General features: G+C 40.0%; 1 protein-coding gene across 1 annotated transcript in view; it reads left to right on the forward strand.

The window, feature by feature from the left end:
- Nucleotides 1-8,904, forward strand: part of CFAP65 (cilia and flagella associated protein 65) — a 36,920-nt gene extending 28,016 nt beyond the window's left edge. Inside the window, exons 23-31 of the mRNA XM_060773269.2 lie at nucleotides 254-397; nucleotides 2,198-2,314; nucleotides 2,593-2,730; nucleotides 3,971-4,036; nucleotides 4,514-4,728; nucleotides 5,969-6,133; nucleotides 7,147-7,431; nucleotides 7,727-7,864; nucleotides 8,600-8,904. Of these exons, the coding sequence (XP_060629252.2) occupies nucleotides 254-397; nucleotides 2,198-2,314; nucleotides 2,593-2,730; nucleotides 3,971-4,036; nucleotides 4,514-4,728; nucleotides 5,969-6,133; nucleotides 7,147-7,431; nucleotides 7,727-7,864; nucleotides 8,600-8,726 (1,395 nt within the window). The 3' untranslated portion in view covers nucleotides 8,727-8,904. The remainder of the gene's footprint in view (nucleotides 1-253; nucleotides 398-2,197; nucleotides 2,315-2,592; nucleotides 2,731-3,970; nucleotides 4,037-4,513; nucleotides 4,729-5,968; nucleotides 6,134-7,146; nucleotides 7,432-7,726; nucleotides 7,865-8,599) is intronic.
- The last annotated feature ends 11,308 nt before the right edge of the window (nucleotides 8,905-20,212 follow it).

Raw genomic sequence — 20,212 nt, forward strand, 5'->3', positions numbered from 1 at the left:
AGATACTGTTTATCAGACAGGATGCTCGTAAAGTTTATGCTCCTTCTTGAACTGGACAATGATTTTTTTTTGTATGACTTTGTTTTAAAATTAAGTTTCATACATATGGTAGTACATGCATGAATTGCCATTCACTGCTGACACTAGGTATCACTTGAGGGTTAGCTTGTTTTGTTCCATTCAGAGGGTCAGAAAGAAAAAGGCTCCCAACCAGTTAACCTAGGGGATCACCAACTATTTGTTTTCTTTGCAGACAGTGTACTTATCACAGCCTCGGATTTGTCTTGGCAACATCCCAGTCTACAGCAAATGCAGCCGCCTTTTCTTTCTCAACAATGCCTCTGAAAATGAGGCTATCATTTTTGCTTGGCGCGCTGGCACTTCAAATTCCATGGTGGTAAGCTCCATCTGTTTCACTGCTTTTGGTTTTCCTTGGTGATCTCCAAGCTCATCTGTCTCCTTCAAAGCTTTCTAGTCTTTCTAGTCTGACTATGACAGGATAGCTGGCAAACTGGCTTACTGTAATTCTTATTAGACACTTTATTTAAATATTTATATCTTGTGCTTTATCCAAAGACCTCAGAATGTTGTACAATAAATCTGACAAGTCTAAAATTAAAATCCCATTTTTAAAGTCTAAAAGCATAGTAAAAAAAGGTAAAGGTTTCCCCTTGATGTTAAGTCTAGTCATGTCCGACTCTGAGGGGTGGTGCTCATCTCCATTTCTAAGCCAAAGAGCCGGCGTTGCCCATAGATGCCTCCAAGGTCATGTGGCCAGCATTACTTCATGGAGTGCCATTACCTTCCTGCTAAGGCAGTACCTATTGATCTACTCACATCTGCATGTTTTCAAACTGCTAGAGTGGCAGAAGCTGGAGCTAACAGTGTGAGCTCACCACGCTCCGCAGATTCGAACCACCAACCTTTAGATCAGGAAGTTCAGTTCAGAGGTTTAACCCACTGTGCCACCAGGGGCCCCAAAAGCATCATAAACAACCGGAAAATTAAAAGACAGCTTAAAATAGTTTTAAATGAATTGAAATAAGATGTAGAGGGTTTTATTTTGTAAAACCAATTAATTAATTTGCAACTTCTCCGGGAATGGCAGAATATACTCTAAAAGAACAAAAGAAGGCTTCCAAAGCTTTCATGAACAACTATATTTTTATTAGGTGCATCTAACAGCATCCAGTGGGGGAGTTCCATAAGTGTAGTACTCCAGTCAAGAAGGCCGTTTCCCATATATGCTCTGTCTGATGGGACACAGAGGAGGGTCCCTCTGGCAGACCTTGAATCTTAAGCTTTAAATGTCATTTCAAGCACCTTGAATTCAAATTAGAAACATATTCAAACTGATGTAATGTGGCTTCTGTATTATGTTCCTGTCAGCAATTCCACTGTTGCATTTTGCAGCAGCTGCAGTTTCCGACTAATTTTCAAGGGCACCCCTCGTAGAATGCAATGGGAAATTACACAGACTCAGTGAATAGACTCTATGGCCAAGTTATCCCTCTCCACAGAAGGCTGTAGCTGGCAGACTAGTCTGAGCTGGCCTTAGGCCACCAACCCAGTAAGTACTCCAGGGTCTCCTGTGACAGTCATGGTTGTAAGAGTGCAACGCCATCTTGGGCTGGTAGCTTACCCAGTTCTTGACTCAGGAACTACCAATCTGCAAACTAGTCTTCCGAATAGGATTGCGGCATAATTAGAATAAGGACACAATGGTTTCTGGATTCACATTAACAGTTTCTGAATACATACCAGCTGCAACGATCTATTGCAAGCCTCTTACACCTGCAGCCCTCCAAGTGTTTTAAACTTCAGCTCCCAGAATTCCTGACCATTGAACAAGCTGGCTAGGACCTCTGGGAACTGGAGACACAAAACATGTGAAGGGCTGCAGGTTGAAAAGGCCGAATCTGTTGTACACACATACACAGATCTAAATCTAGTTGTTAGTTCCAACGAGAATAAGCTACTGCATCAATAGGAGCTTGGTAAGTTTCTAAGTTCCACTGATTCAGTGTGACACTTGGATTTGGCCTGTTTTCTAATGTTGTGGCTTCTCCCATTGAAATGTTCAAGTGCCGCAATGCACATGGCCTCCTCTCCTAATAGTTTGAATGTCTGGGGCATTTGATGGGGAAGCACAATGCATTGCTGAATATACAATGATGTGTTGCTTTTTCTCTCCAAGGTATTGAACATCAGTCCAGAAAGTGGAGTTGTGCAAGCTGGAGAGAGCATCCAATGTGTTCTCACACTGCATGCCAGTGAGAGCCCATGCTTCTACAATGTGGATTTGATCTGTGAGGTGAGGATCTGTATTGGAGACAATAGTTTGAGACAATATTTTCTTCATCACTCAGATACAGGGACACTGCTTGAATATATTACATATCAGAAGCTTTGACATCAACCATAAAAGCTAAAATTCCATTAAGTTGGCTTACCAGATTCAATTGGGAAGCATCTAATTTATCAGGAGACAGGCAAAATTCTGCCTGTGCTCTTATAGCATTGAAGAAGAAAAGGAGCAAGAGTGCAAACTCTTAGAGTGCTGCAGTAATTGTAGAATTTTTCCCCCTGTAGATTTTTACTCAGCACCCACTAGATCAGTATGAGAAGGAGACGAAGGAATGGGAAAATGAGAAGGCACGGCAGGCTGTGGAATTCACCATTACAGAGAAAGACTTAAATACAAAGAAGAATCTAAAAGAACCCTCAAAGGTAAGGAGTATTGTCTTGCCAGATAATTTAGAAGTGAGGCACAAGCACTAGACCTTGTTTACTCATCTGTTCTCAAAACTGTTGCATCATATGAAGCTAGTCAGTATCTAATAAATAACGTTCTATTCCTTACTGGCACAATGGCCACATACAGTCGTGTTCAAATGTGTGACTTGAAATTTTCATTTTTGGATGTTCACAGGATATTCCCTGTATTTCCAATAACTGGCTTATTATTTTGAATAATTTGCATTAAAATTTCTAAGCAATAGGCACATAATAATATTTTCTTTATAACATAATAATATGGTTGCCCTATTTACAAAAACAAGGTTTGCATAACACAAATAAAGTTCAGCCTTCACACTGGAGCTTTACACACAAGGCCTTCTCATACCAAGGCCTACCTCACAATCAGGCCTACTAACAATGAGGCCTATCTTTCCACTGAGGTGATCTCTCACACAGAGGGGCTTCTCTCACACTGAGAGCTCTCTCAGAATTAGATGTTACTAAGCAACAGGCACACCTGTTTATATTGAACTGCAGCTTCTCTAAGTCACTGCATCATTTTAGCCCTTTCAGTGCTTGACTCAAATTTTTGTAACCAAAAATGCCTAGTTAATTTTTAATATTTCTGACAATCAACATATAATAAAATCATAAAAATTGTATTTCCAGTCATCTGAGTTGTTTTCCTCCATATATTCTCTGAATGTGCATAGGAAATCTAAAGACAGAGGCCTCATCTACAGTGCTGTACAATGCAGTTTCAGAATACAGTTTAATTACATTATTTGGTAGTGTAGATCCAGCCAGAAATAGTTTTTGGATGCTACAAGCAACTGAATTCTTCTGTGGGGCAACACCCATGGTGGAAAATCTCTTTCATGCCAGTTAACATGAGGCATAGACATCTGGGAAGTTCTCTCGCACAAACCTGATTAGCTCTTGTTTGTGGGAGCCCTTCCAATGAATTGCTGTATACTTAGAAGGAGGATTGGTGATAAAGGTCTAGTTGAGACACTTTTTCCCCATGATAACTCTTTCAGGAGTGAATTGCCCTTTTCTAGAAGGAGATTTCCTTTCACTTCCTTGTCTCACCCTTGTTCGTAACTAGGAGTCATATATGTCAGATGTCTGTAACTCGGGGACTGACCGTACTTTACTTTATCCAACAGTGTAGCCATAACATTCCTCCTTCTGTAACTATTGCTACCATTTCTTTCTCTTTGCTTAGAGGGTTTCAGACTCCCAGGAATCAGAAAAGGCTTCTAAGGTGTTTTCGGAGATCAGGAAATACAAGGTATTAAGTTCTCTACAATCTCTGAAATGAAAGAAACTGAAATCTCTCTCGGGATGATAATAAGACAGAGAGTTACAGGGATGGTCATTTCACCGTTAGTATTTTGATAGAGAATTCACAATTTTTGTGATAGAATGTTAACAACAGAAATTGTGTCCAATATGTTCCATAGCATTTGTTACTGTTTCCCTGCAGCATCAGAGGGATCTTAGTGTGGGAAAAATATTGTACACAAACTAGTATGTAGTAGTAGTAGAAGTAGTAGTAAACAGCCTTCGTAGCTTAGAGTTGTTAGCTGAGGTACATCTGCATATGAAGCAGACATCCCTCTCAGTTCTCTTTTGCATAACCTCACTTGTTTTCTTCACATTTAGCTTGTGCATAAGACTCCTGTGTGACAATTTTGTTCAGTTAAGTTAGCTTCCTGAGGGAACCAAACCACTCGCTGAAGAGCTTCTTATAATTTCTTCCCAACAGACTCTTCCCCCCATTAAGAACCCCCAGGTGCCTCACCCCCCTGCCAGCCGAAGTGAAAGGAGGCACTTAAGGGACAAAAAGGCCAGCATGTTGTGGGCCAAGCCAGACCCCCCCAAGCCCTACCTCATGCATTTAGGGGTTACGGCGAGGTCTCACCCAATTGATGATTTCTTGGCCACCTACCCTGAAGACTTCCCCCAGTATTTCCTCTTCCGGTAAGCCTTTTTCTGTAGTCAGTTCTTTGAAGATCTCAGTTCTGTTCTTGCTCACCACCGGATATGTGTGTGCACACCTTCAAGTTGCTTGATGTCTTACGATGACACCATGCATTACATGGGCTTTTCTTCTGCAAATAATACGTTTGCCAATTTATTTCTCTGGAATATAGCTGGCAGCACCTGATATTTATTGGGGATCCCTGAGCCAAATTGATCCTGCTTAGCTTTTAAAATGAGTTGGGATCGGGACCTTGGGGGTATTTAGGCACCTGTGTTACTAGTGTCTAACAGCAGTTCCTTCCAAGTGTAATGTAAGTGGAAAACACTAACTTGTGCTGGTGCTTTCTCCTGATCCTCAACTTTTCTGTGAGTAATATAAAATCCATAATTTTGCTCCCCAAAACTTGCCCTCAACTTATACATGGGATTAGCTTGTATACGTGTATAGATGGTATATTTGGAAAATAAAAGTCCAGGACTAACCCAAGCCATTTTCTTACCAGACATTGCAATTGGTACCCCTTTTCCACCTAATTCAAAATGTATAATACCAAATCCAGTCAACATATTCTGACTCATGGCAGAAGATCCAACAAGCACTCTCATCACTCCAAAACACAACAATGACAAATGTGCTGTTTGAGACAATTGCCTCATTCTGCCTGAAAGTCAGATTGGCATGGCAACATGCGAAGCACTATTGACAGAAAGCAATCTCATTACTTTCATTCCATTTTTGAGATTTACAGTATTTACTGTATTATTATTTACTCTATTTATACACTGCCTTTCTCACCCCTGGGGACTCAAGGCGGTTTACAGCATACTAATGGGAAAAAATCAGTGCCAACATAAAGTACACAAAGAACTCATAGTAACTAATTACTACATATAACTATTAACTTAAAATCAATTAAAACCATTAAACATAAGACATCCATATTTTAAACATTCAGATAAAGCATAAAATCCTCCTAGTATAAACATTACAATCCCATGATCCAGAAATTGTATATCATAGCCATTCCAAATTGTCATGGCACATGTTCCTTAATTATTCTTTGTACTGCATGATTTATTAGCCAAAGGCTTGATCCCACAACCTTGATCACTTTGCCTGTGATGACAGAACATTGAAGAAATTGAGTTAAAGGACAACATCTTAACTCCAGATTTAAGCAATACTTGTACATATTTTGAAAAGACATTTATCTTTCCCTTGTTGTTCTCTTTCCAGCCAGATTAAGAGTAAGACAACAAGAACCCATGCAACAAATACAGCATCTTTAGGCAGAAGCAAAACCAAGAGATATCCTACAAAAGCTAGAAGCTGGTCAGAACTAGGAAGCTGCACAGAAGAGGAGGCCCAGCTGGTAACAGACATGCTGTCCACAGTGATCAAGTAAGTGACTTCTTCATTTGATATCTTGCCGTACTATAGAGGTTCAGATACTGTGGTTATGGGACAAATATCACATTTGTATCCTGTTCTGCTTCCAAAGTAGTCAGGCAGTGATTGTCCCATTGTGTTTCAAAAAGAATCCTATCAGGAAGGTCAGGCTGAAAGACAGCAACATCCAAGGCAAGGATGTGAGTCCCATGGGGGAAAGGTTTTAAAACTAGGGGCCCACAGCCCAAGTATACTGCATTACTCTGGTTTACTGCAATCAACATCACTTTGTTCAGGCTCCTCCAGGAAAGGAGGAGTCAATCCATTATGGGTAGATGGAAAATAAGCATCTCTTGCTTGGCCTTTTTGGTCCATATGAACACTGGACACAAGACTTTCTCACATTCCCCTCATGAGATTTCACTGCAACTAATTTTTGCAAGATGGGCTGTGTGATTTTGAGAATGAGTCTTTGGGAAAGCCTCTCAATTCATATTTCATACTTTTCTACCTCCAGTGGCATACACACTTTTATAGTATTTTCCCCACTCATGCTGCCAGGCATTGCACATAAAAGATTTTGAGCCCAGAACGCTAGGACACTAATCTGCACAACATTTGCCTCATGCCTGAGAAAAAATTCAGTGCCATAGACCTGGCATAGCGACATCTCTACTGCTTTGAATGATGAGGGCAATGTTGGGATTTTTGTATGTGTCAGTAGCGACTTGAGAAACTGCAGGTCACTTCTGGTGTGAGAGACTTGGCCGTCTGCAAGGACATTGCCCAGGGGATGCCCAGATGCCTGATGTTTTACCATCCTTGTGGGAGGTTTCTCTCATGTCCCCTCATGGGGAGCTGGAGATGACAGTGCGAGCTCAACTTGCTCTCCCCGGATTCAAGCCATTGACCTATTGGTCAGCAGTCCTGCCGGCACAAGGCTTTAACCCATTGCGCCACTGGGGGATAAAGGTGAGCCATCCTTATGTTTTAAATCTAATGGCAATTCCCTCTTCATATTCCAGAGGTTTGTTGGAGGAGACCCAGTTTCAAGAAGCAGTGACCAGGAGCCTTGTGGAGCCCATTCCCTACTTCTGTCAGTTCTGGTGTGAAGAATCAGCTAAACAGAGGCACAGTCCTGGGGGCACCTCCATATCATCTCCTTCCCTTGAAGGTAGCCCAAAGGGTAGAACGGAAAGTGAAGACTTCAGAGGAGAGGCCTCACCTGCAGGGATTATGGATGCTCGGGAAAGTCTAAGTGTAATTATTCGCAAGGAACAGTTCCGTGAGCAGAAGGAATGCATCATCAGGTGAGCTAGTGATTTAGTTGCAAGGGCATCTCTAAACAGGAGTTGTCACTTCTTGGCAAAAGTTCATATTCTGGTGTCATTAAGGGATGCAGCTACCTTCCCTGACAAAAATATAAAGGCAGCCACTCAGCTGTAACTGGAGATATTTTTAGGCCACTGTTTCTTTGCTTTATAGATCTGAGCTTTGTTATTTGCCAACATGGTGACTGCTGGGTTAGAAAAGAAGGAAGTGAGTAGATACTCTCCTGTTATAGTATTTCAAAACTATAGGAACTGTTACGTTCTTTCTCTTTAGGATGCCAGCTTTCGCAAATCTGACTGAGATGGTGCTGGACAATACCATCCAGAACATTTTGGTGGAAGCCAGTCGTGGTGAAGTGGTGCTGACAGCACGGCCCAGAGTTATTGCACTTCCTCCTCCTTACTCTCAGAAGTGAGTAGATGGGGTAGGGGCTTGTAAATATATGAACTGCACCATTGGGATGTGATTTTAGAATGAGGATAGATAGGTAGACAGACAGACAGACAGATGAACTTGGTTGATGCCATAAGAAGGAGCAGACTTGTTTTCTGCTGCCATTGAAACCGGGACTAGAAGCAATGTGTTCAAATTACAGGAAAGGAGATTCCACCTGAATATTAGGAAGAATTTCTTGACCATATGAACTGTTCAACAGTGGAACTCAGAGTGTTGTGGGAGCTCCTTCTTTGGAAACTTTTAAATAGAGTCTGGATGGTCATCTGTCAGGGATACTTTGATTGTGCTTTTCCTGCATGAGAGGGGGTTGGACTAGATGGCCCATGTGGTCTTTTCCAACTCTATGATTCTATCATAGAAAATAAAAAACAGCAAAGAATTCGCCAAAATACTAAACCTCTGAACTCAGCAACAGCACCTCAGAGATGCAAAGGAGGGCCAGACCAGAAGCTTTTCATGTCAGCTGCTGCTCAAAACAAACCAACAAACAAAAAACCACAGAGGACATGAGAAGTCCTTAAGGTCATTCCTCCCACCTCTCTGAAGGTCTGAGCAAAGAAAACAATATTGACAAGTCCTGCTTCTTAAAAGTCCCAGAGTGGATATTGGCATTAACTGAGAAAAATATTTTCTTTAACACTGTATTGGTGTTTTGTAAATATTCAAAGGGACCTTTTTTCTTCCTTTCAGAGGTATCAGTCCCATCATTTCGATGACCAAACCATCTATGTTCCAGCTTTCTGTGGTACCATCAGTCAGTGCCTTGAGTGAAATCAAGGACCCTGAAGTGCACCGGCACATTATTCTGCCCCCTTAGGACTTGGAGGAACATTGGTGCTACCTTCACATGTGATCTGTGGCTGAGTAATGAAAATAATATTAAATAATAAATTTAATTTGTTACCAGCCTCTCCTCACAGCTGGATGTGGGGTGCCCTACAGTCAAAACCCGTTATCATAAAATACATACAATAAAATGCATATATTAAAACACATCACTATGAAATATATATATTAAAATACAGGATAGGCAAAGGTAAATGTTTTCACCTGACAGTAAGTCCAGTCGTGTCCGACTGAGGGTTGGTGCTCATTTCCATTTCTAAGCTGAAGAGCTGGTGTTGTCCATAGTCACCTCCAAGGCCATGTGGCCGGCATGACTGCATGGATCACCGTTACATGATACAAAGATTAAAATACACTTCAAATATAATGTAAATTTAAAATTCATGGCTGAAAATTGACTTGACAGGCCTGCCAGAAGAGAGAGGTCTTTAGTTGTGTCTTACATTTTAACAGCTCATTTAGCCATCAGAGCTCTTCCGGAAGGTTGTTTCACAATGTGGAGCAGCTGATGAAAAGATCAGTTAGTCGCCAGTTGGGTTCTGGCTGATTGGAGTAGCTGCCCCTCAGAGGACCTCAATGTCTGGGGTGGATTGTATGGGAGAAGGTGATCTTGTAGGTAGCATGGACCCAAACCATGTAGGGCTTTAAAGGTTAAACCCAATACTTTGTACTTGGCCTGGAAACTAATTGCCAACCGGTGGAGTGACTTTAGTATGGGTGTGATGTACTCACTTCTAGTTGTCCCTGTAACATGTTTTGAAATAATTAAATTTTTTAAACTTGGTTCAGCATTAGTCCAAAGAAAAACGCCTTGCAGAAGTTAAATCTTGAGGTTACCAGTGCATGCACAAAGTGAAACGACCTTCCAGAAGAGCTCTGACAGCTAAATGACAGCTAATATTTAGGTTCTTCAAATCTAGGAAGTGTTGCAGCAGTTGTTTCAGCTGAAGCTGGTAGTAAGCACTCCTGACTGTCACGTATACCTAGACTGACATTTGGAGAGATTCATCCAGGAGCACTCCCACACTGCAAACACAGTCTTTCAGGGGGAGCATAACCCATCCAGAACTGTTTGAGACACCTCCAGTGCTAGGTTAGGACCCTTAAGGGCAAGCACCTCTGTCTTATCTGGATTCAGTTTCAATTTGTTTTTCTTTATCCAGCCCATTATTTCCTCCAGTCATTCATTCAGAGGAAACACACTATCGTTAGCTAAGGCTGTATTTGAAGGTACGTAGAAATATATTTGGGTGTCATTGGCATACTGATTATCTCTCCCAGTGATTTCATGCAAATGTTAAAAAGCATTTGGGATAGAATGGGGGATATCACATAACAGCTCCTTTTTTGGGGGAGCAGCTATCCCCAAGAACCACCATCTGGAAGCTGCCTGAGAAGTATGACCAGAACCACTGCAACACAATGCCTCCGATTCCCAAATCCCCCAGGCGTTCCAGAAAGAAACCATGGTTGTAGTTGGGATCAAGTTGCATTTTCTCCTTGGATGAACGACCAAGAAGGGTAGGAATCAACAGGTTGTCCTCCTTATTTGTCCCAGCAGCATGTCCACACCAGAAGTACTCACCAATTGAAACTGATACACTCACAAGAATTGCCGGACACACTATTATGACTGTGCTACCATCCCTGTGAACTTTTGTGTTGTCTTCCACGCTCCTATTTCCCATCAGCAGGGGGCAATCTTGGCTTCTGTTCTGCTTTCTGCATGGTTCAGTAGGTGGATTGTATGCTATCTTTGCCAAGAGAGTATATGAATAATGAAATAAGGCAGCCAGCAACAAGAACCATTCTGAAGTGAACACCAAGAACTGAGACTCAGACAATACATGTTTGCAGCTAAGCTGACCAGAATGGCTGCCACAGTATGCGGCTGTTTTAGAAACGGTATTAGTGGATGGATTTTTTTTCACTCATACCTTTCCAGCAGCTAGAGTTTTTAAGATAGTAAATAAAATGAGCAAAGAAGAAGTCTGGATGGACACAACTCACAAACATTTGCTACATATCACCAGGTATTTGATCTCAAGTGCTAAGCTAAGAGCTTCTGTAGCTGCCCAGCAATTCCTGATATATTTGAAAAGACACACACACACACTTAGTTCTCAAATTGTCTCCTACCACAGATCACTTTTAAGAGCTGTTGAGGATCCTGTCATTGAACATGGAGGCTTATGCAAAGCCCAAAGACTTTCTTCTCTCAACAATAAATTCCAGAGAGAAAACTTTTGGGCTTTGCAGAAAAAGGAGTGCCTTTAAAACATGTCTGGCGCATGGTGTGGAAAGACTTTTACAGTACTTCATGGCTGACAAAAAGTTATGTCTTGCAGCTACAACTTCCTTATGTGTTTCTGGAGCAGAGGCTATTTGGAAAATAACTGCACAAGCCCTTGAAACAATGGCTGCATTCAAACACTTAAACAGCAGTAAGCATGACTATATTCTCTCCACTTCCCTTGCTCTGTGATCTAGTTTACTTCAGAAATAATTTCAGAAGGGAGGTACACCTTTCTTCACCACCTAAGAAAGGTTACTTAACAACTCAAGTCCACAATCCTCTTAAAACAGAAGTATTTGTGCTGCTGCTTATTTATTGAAACAGGTCTATAATGGCTTTAATCTAAGTACTTGGTTTTTCTAAGAGTTTAGATATCTTGGATCACAAGAACACTCTGGCTCCCTCTGCCTTGCCATATAATGCAGTTTGGTCAGTGTAGACTCATATGATGCACTTCATTTAACTGCATTATATGAGTCTACCCTGGTCATACAATACATTATATGGCAGTGTACATGGGGCCTCTGTTAACTACCCAATAGCATTTTAGGTAGTCACATGAAAAAGAGCTCCTGTATTTTTAATCACTGTTTTAAGAAATTGCTTTCATGCTCAACTGAACCTACTGATTCTTCTCTAGGCAACTGTTGAAGGTGCTCTTTCTCACGTGGCCTCTCTGTTAGCATTTTGCTGACAAATGCCAAATAATATGAGGATGCTGGAATAGGAGCTAAAGAGATGGGAACTTGCTGTCACTAGACTATGGTCAAAGAGGATTAAACTCATCCTGGTTCCTGAAAAGGATCCTCATCCTGTTCTTACTTCCTCCCCAGGACTTTTCAAACACCAGGAGTTGCTTTGGCTTCATGCAATTAACATAATTTCTGGGTGGCTTTAGGACTGTCAAAGGCCCCTTCCACACAACTGAATAAAATCCCACATTATTTGCCTTGAACTGGAATATTTATTTATTTATTTACTGGAATATATGGTAGTGTGGATTCAAATAACCCAGGTCAGAGCAGATATTCTGGGTTATATGGTTGTGTAGAAGGACCCTTGGTTGCTCTTCTTTACATAGTTTGTGAGATCAACCAAGGCCCCTTCTACACTGCCATATAATCCAGTATCTGATCCCAGATAATTTGTGTTGAACTGCATTATATACCAGTGTAGACTCATACAATCCATTTCAAAACAGAAAATCTGGGATCAGATACTGGATTACATGGCAGTGTAGATCCAGTGTAAGTTATCTTTGAGAAAGGAAATACACAATGGTATTTAAAGCCAGTTTCCCACTATGAAAATCCCTGAAATAGTTGTTTGTAGGAAGAAACAAGACCTGTCCTGGTTCTATTAAACCATTCTTAGTTCTTGTGCCTTTAACAGGCACTTCATCTGTAAATTTAGATATTATCTCTATAACTGGAAAAAATCCTGCTGGTTCCTACAGATCGAAAAGCTTTTAAAGGCACAAGGGTAGTTCATTATCTGGTCAACCGATAACTTTTTTGTTGTTGTTATAATTGCAATAGGATATTCAATCCACACTTCTGCTTAAAAGCATGTGGCTCAGGTGCTTCTGATGTTCTTGCCACTTACAGCAGCATTGCTCTTATTTGTCATTTCCTATTAGTAGTTCAGCCTTTTTTTGCATCTACAGGCTACTACATTTATAAACTTATACAGAAGGGGCCCTGCTAGTACTATTGTTGACACGTATTCTCTGATATGGATTACATCATTTTAACAAATGCAGAACATTAAAAAATAAGCAGCTTAGCATTTTAGCATTATAACAACTATATGTTAGTGGTTGAATTTCTGTCCATTGAAGGCACAGAAACGTACTCGGACTAAAGGTGGCAGACCTGTTATCTGACAGAAATCTGCTTATTTATTTATTTACATCATTTTTATCTCGCCTATTTCAACCCAAAGGTGACGCAGAGCGGCTTACACCCAGGGTCTCATAAAGAAAAAATATGACAGTGAATGTGATGTATTTTCTACTGTAATCAGCTAACCATTTACAGGAGTAGCTTCCTTTAAAATATGTAGACTAAAGAGCATGGTGTCGTGTACTAGTGGTTCTTTAGTGTTAAATAATGGTGATATCCATTAATATATAAAACCAAACACTTCTGTTCAAATGCACAGAAAAAGGAAACAATCTCATATGCATGAACAAAGGGCAGGTTTATGAATATATGAACAGTATATCTATACATATACACATATATAGTTACTGGGAAATCATGGGATTTTATGAGAAGTAAGAACCCTGTTTATGATATGTAGGGCCCTTCCACACAGACCTATATCCCAGAATATCAAGGCAGAAAATCCCACATTGAGTGTGGACTCAGATAACCCAGTTCAAAACAGATATTGTGGGTTTTTCTGCCTTGATATTCTGGGATATAGGGTGTGTGGAAGGGCCCCCAGAACATCAAGGCAGAAAATCCAACAATATCTGCTTTGAACGGGTTATCTGAGGGCCCTTCCAGACAGGCCCTATATCCCAGCATCTGATCCCAGGTTTTTTGTTTTTCCCAGATTATGTGGGGACTCATATAATCCAGGTTAAAGATATGAAACTACTACAAAATTAAATGATGTCCAAAAATCCCATTATCAGTTTCAATGGAAGAAGCTTTTTACAAATTCGGTAAGAAGAAAGGAGAGCAATGGATTACATACACAGATTTACTAATATATGAAGATGATAAATACAGATTTAAAACTCTAAGAGGAATTGATGGATACAGGATTTCACCTACAGTGGTGCAAACATAGGCAACTGAAAGAAAGATTTACACTAGACAGTAAAAATATTGGCTTTGAAAGAGAGCAATCAGGATTTGAAAAAGAATTATGTACTAATGAAGAACACCTTATTGAAAAAATATATAAATTATTACTGAATATGGAAATGGAACTAGAACTGATAAAAGATTGTATGAGTTGTTGGGCACAACATAGAATTGGCCAAATGGCAAAAATGTGCACTATTGATGTAGAGCAAATTTTGTGCTATGACCTTAGAGAAAAAATAAAATAAAATGATGAACAGGTGGTACCTGACTTCAACAAAAGCTTCCTAAAATGTATAAGGGAAGAAACAACAAGTGATGGAAATATAAAGAACATGAAGGAGACCTCACAACCTCTGAGGATGCCTACCATAGATGCAGGCAAAACATCAGGAGAAAATGCTTCTAGAACATAGCCATACAGCCTGAAAAACACACAACAACCCAACAAGAAGGAATTTTCTTCCACATGTGGTGGACCTGTAAAAAAAGCAGGAGAATTCTGGGACAAGGTACAAAAAACACTGCAAGAATTTTTAAATCAAAGATACAATTGGAGCCTGAATTATTTTTATTGGGAATGTCAAATAAACAAACAAAATAATTAAACTATAAAGCATTGCACTACATCAGCATAGCAGCATGGACATTATATGTACAGTTTTGGAAGAAGGCAGACCTCCTGACAATAGAAGAATAGATTGTAAACTTTTTTAAAAAATGCAGAACTGCACCAATTAGCAATGATGAACAAAGAAAAGAAGCACACAAAATATCAAGGACAACGTGACTTTCTCAACTTTGTAGAAAAGGGAAAAGGGAAAAGTTTTTATAGAAGGCTTCATAATTTAATCTGTTATAATCTTTGTAGGAAATCTATATAACTAATAACTATTAGGCCAGAAAGAAGAATAGAAAAACAATGTAATAAGAAGGAAGAATGGAATTATATATGAATGTCTCCAACCCAAAGGATGGGAAGTCACCATAATGGGAGGGGTGGGAGGAGGGAAGGGCATAGTCAAATACAAGTATTTATGTTAGGGAGTATTGGGTTGGTCCATGTCCATATACATACATGTATATAGATTTGTTTCATTGTTTTTTAAATGAATATGTATATTTAAAATAAAAATATATATGTAGAAATAAATAACCTTTCTTGCTTCTTATTACAAAGAAGTAAGAACGACACATAGCTTTTGCCAGGGAATCATCTCACCGCTGACAACCTTTGATTGTGGGACATATACTTGTCCTTCCCCCAGCTTGAGTCTCTACAACTGGGGAAACCAGTTTTACCAGTGCAGAGACTCAACTGTTGATGCTGGCAAACTGCTTCCTCTTTTAGCATTATTCTTATCAGAGTGTGCTCTTTTGTTATTGCTGGACGGTATGTGTGACGTCACTGTGACCACAACTCCAAGAATACCTCTGATAGCAGCGACATTGTTCAAGCCTTGTCATCACACCCAGCCTTTCGACTATGCGTGGTAGGGATGGTGGGAGTCACAGCTGAAAAACGCCGGCAGAGTGATACCTATCCTGCCTGCCTTCAATGAGATTGCGTGCATACAAAGATGGAACATAGAAAAAGAACAGATTTTTGGCCAAGTGACTGCTAGGCTTGTAATAATTCATATTCTGAACACTGACAACATTTATCTCTCCAATTAGGGTCACTGATTAATATCCTGCTTTATTAATTACTGATGAAGTATACAGATACTTTATCTGAATTACTATTGGAGCTATACCATTGTCATTGTTGATGGAAGTACAATGTTTTAAGATGATTTTCCTACCACTAAAAACTATACATTTGTGTTATTTAATCAGAAGTGTTTGTTAACTGCCACCTATATATGTAATAATATTTATTTTTGTTCAAGGTTGTGTTTTTATCAAAGAACAGAGGAAACCAAGTGGTGAATTTTGATAATATTCTTAAAACACAGAGAACAGAACTAATTCTTTCATCTTGTAATTGTGCCTTTATATAAACTCAGGGATAATACAGTATCCTTGACTTGGGACAATAGAGCCATTTTGGATATTATTGAAAAGAGTAGTACAGCAACTGCACATCGATATCCAAACTGACATCTCAGTTTCCAAAATGGCTCTATCGGTGTCAGATTCACCAACACCTGACAGCGTTCTGGGATGCTGCTCCAGAAGTAATTCATTAAAAACAAATTAAAGTCCTAACAAGTGTTGAAATTACAGAGAAATCAGAACCACAAAGTGAAACTAGAGTAGTTTCTTATGAGAATCTTGCCTCTCATTATTAATTACCTCCATCTAATTTACTTTACCTGCTCATTTTCATTAGTTGTAATTAGCTTAATCTGACTTGTGAGAAATTACCTTTGGTCTCTATAACAAAGACACCAGCACTATTTATACCACTGCACATATTTATTATTATTTATTTATTACCGTCACTTTTACCCCGCCCTTCTCACCCCCAAGGGGGGACTCAGGGCGGCTTACAGAAAAAGGCACAATTCGATGCCTTATCACATATACATACAAATATAAAAACAAGTAAGCAATTACAAAATTAAAATTAGATCATCAATACATAGTAACACCATAAACACAATAGTAGGCTAATCCTGAGCTCAGAGTTCGGAGTTCCGTAGATCCATCCGGTCCAATTCCAGCTCGTCATCAGGTCTTTCTTTCATAATCAATCTCGAACATTGCATTCTTGTAAATTGTCTAACCAGAAGCCAGTCTCACTGAATTCAATAAGAGTTATGAGAATGTTATGTGTATATAATTAAAGTTTTAATATCTTTGCTGAAAGAAAGGTTGAGCAGACAAGGTGTATAGTTTGCAATGTCTTTGACCTTCTATATAAGCGAAGGTATCAAGTTGATTAGATGCAAAGACAGTGAAATAAAAATAGGGTTAGATATCATGGAAAGGCTATGAATCCCTCTTCCCCTAAACAGCATTCACACATGCTCCCATTTGAAGCACTGCTGCAATGAATGTACAGTAGAGTCTTGCTTATTCAACCTTCACTCATCCAACATTCTGTATTATCCAGCACAATCTGGCTCCTGCCCAGATCCATAGCTGTCACAATATATGGTGTTGTTTTGGTGCTAAATTCGTAAATACAGTAATTACTACATAACGTTACCATGTATTGAACTGCTTTTTCTGTTGATTTGTTGTAAAACATGATGTTTGGGTGCTTAATGTGCAAAATCATGATGTAATTTGACCTTTAATAGGCGTTTCCTTAATCCTTCCTTATTATCCAACATTTTCGCTTATCCAACGTTCTAGGGATCCATTTATGTTGGATAAGCGAGACTCTACTGTACTAGGTAAAGGTCAAGCTTTTCCCCTGACATTAAGTCCAGTCATGTCTGACTCTGGTGGGTGGTGCTCATCTCCATTTCAAAGCCAAAGAGCTGGCATTGTCTGTAGACACCTCCAAGATTATGTGGCTGCCATGACTTACCTTCCTGTAGTTGTGGTACCTATTGATCTACTCACATTTGCATGTTTTCGAACTGCTAGGTTGGCAGAAGCTGGGGCTAACAGCAGGAGCTTACGCTGCTCCCCGGATTTGAACCTGCAACCTTTCAGTCAGCAAGTTCAGCAGCTCAGCCCTTTACCCATTGCACCACTGGGGGCTCTGAAAGAAAAGTGAAAGAAAACAGGCCATAATGCTAAATACAGTTCTACCAAAGTAAACTCTGGAATTTAATGAGATTGTATGTTAGAGTTGCCAGATGAAATAAGTGACAGATACAGATTTTTTACTTGTATCACAAATATTTCTTGAAATTCTATCTTCTACACAACTATTTAAAGGGCACATGTTCTGCCTCCGATTTCACTTGGCAGCCCTAATATATGTTTATTATGGACAATCAAGTCATAATGTCAGTCTTTACTTCAACAACTGAATTACTCTTCCTCCCAAACTAACCAAGTGTCAAACAAATCCAGCCAATAATGCAGGGAAACACCTTTGCTAATCATCCCATAATTGGATAGCAGGAAATGCAGGATGTTGGTGAGAAAACACCTCGGCAAACCATAGCGTCATCTCACATCCCATCTTTCTTTCTGGAAGTCCAATATAGTAACAGCATTACCAACCAAATGTTTTAAAAATGAATGAACAGGCTACTATAACATTTGTGTGCTGAGTTTCCCTTGCAAATCCATTAAATGAATGCTCCCCCCCCCCCCACCACCAATGGTAGTGTCTTCCCCCATAAGCTACTGCTGGTCTCTAGTTACGTGACAACCGTAAAAGGGAGAGGGGGGTTCTTTGGACCAGGTGTGATCTTGAGGCTGGTTAAACATTTAACACCTGCTGAATCTCTCTATTGTGAGGCTGGAAGAAATGTGAGAAACAACAAAGGCAGCAAACAGGATCAGCTGGCGGGAGGTCGCTTTAGGCAGACTTACCAAGATGCTTCCCCTTCGGCAATTGACACAAGGTCCAACTCTAAAACAGGGTGCCATTCCAGAGTTTCCTTGCCATAAGCAGTTGAACAAATAAAATAATTGGAAAACTAAGGTGGAATATCACACTGCTTAAGTCTCTTTGTGAGAATAATCCCACTGTTTCATGCTGCATAAGAGACACACTGACTTTTTTTCTTCTAAATAGGCATAGAAAGGAGAAACACTTCCAAGGCTGTTAAGATACTTAGTCTTATTCATAGTTTTCCCAATAAGAACACACTACAAAGTATTCTTTATTTTTCTTTTGTTGTGTGAAAATTAAGGATTTATAATGTGTGTTCTGAAATTTTTATATCACTGTCATATATTAGATACAATCAGACTGATGGATAACTGGCAAATAGAGGGAGAAAATGTGGAGGCAGTGACAGACTTTGTATTTCTAGGTGCAAAGATTACTGCAGACGCAGACTGCAGCCAGGAAATCAGGAGACGCTTACTTCTTGGGGGGAGAGCAATGTCCAATCTCGATAAAATAGTGAAGAGTAGAGACATCACACTGGCAACAAAGGTTCACATAGTTAAAGTAATGGTATTTCCTGTAGTAACCTATGGATAAGAGAGCTGGACCATAAGGAAGGCTGAGCGAAGGAAGACAGTCACTTTTGAACTGTGGTGCTGGAGGAAAATTCTGAGAGTGCCTTGGACCGCGAGAAGATCCAACCAGTCCATACTTCAGGAAATAAAGCCCGGCTGCTCACTGGAGGGAAGGATATTAGAAGCAAAGATGAAGTACTTTGGCCACATCATGAGAAGACAGGAAAGCTTGGAGAAGAGGATGATGCTGGGGAAAAAGGAAGAGGAGCCAACCAAGGGCAAGAAGAGACTGGCTTGACTTTGAAGGAGCTGAGGGTGGTGACGGCTGACAGGGAGCTCTGGCGTGGGCTAGTCCATGAGGTCACAAAGAGTCTGACACGACTGAAAAAATAAACAATAAATACTAGCTACATGAATAATTGCATATTTTTCACATTTTTAAAAATTAAAAAAACCTTAAGAATAAATGCAAATCTTATAAAAGTTCATCACCCTGTTGCACAAAAAAATTACACACACAAACCAAAGCACAAGGAGTGAAACGGATGTGATCCCAAGATACAATCAGGAAGTGTCTGAAAGATATCAACACAACATTGGCTGGTTTTAGGCATATTGCAGTTTCTTCACCCTCAACTTCTCATCTGTCAAAAGAGAACAAAGCGATGGCTTTGTCATGTAATCATGGCATCAACTAAGATTGTAAAATATGATACACATTCTAAGTGCTACAAAAATAACAAAACGCAGTGCAAGATTCCCATTGTTTTTCTATGACTGCTGTGTCAGGTCAACCTGAAACAAAGAACAACATCCAGCCACAAGGTAACTGCCTGTAATTCTGCTTAAGTTTTTGTGACCTTGCACACACAAATGTACACACGCATATGCAGGCCTGTAGCGAGGGGGTGGTTTTAGGGATTCAACCCCCCCCCCCCGAAATGTTTCAGATTTTTTTTTAAAAAACTGTTTTACTCATGAATTTTAATTGGTTAACCAAATCCCCATGCTAAGTCTATGAGATGCAAAAAATTAAGAGTCCCTCCAGAACTGCAAGCACTATCTCAGGCAAATATTGACAATTTATTCACACTGTCATTACCTGCAGCAATAGCCGATGTAGTGAAGTAACCAAGTTGGGGATGTGTGTGTTGAATGCTCTCATTAAGGAGGCCAGACTTGGTGGAGGTGGTTGACAGCGTGAGCTAGGAGGCAGGTTTCAACCCCCCCGTGAAATTTTCAACCCCCCCCCCGAAAATTTCAACCCCTCCCGAATTTTTTTTCTGGCTACGGCCCTAC

The sequence above is a fragment of the Anolis sagrei genome, chromosome 1, assembly GCF_037176765.1.
Source record: "Anolis sagrei isolate rAnoSag1 chromosome 1, rAnoSag1.mat, whole genome shotgun sequence".
Classification (NCBI taxonomy): domain Eukaryota; kingdom Metazoa; phylum Chordata; class Lepidosauria; order Squamata; family Dactyloidae; genus Anolis; species Anolis sagrei.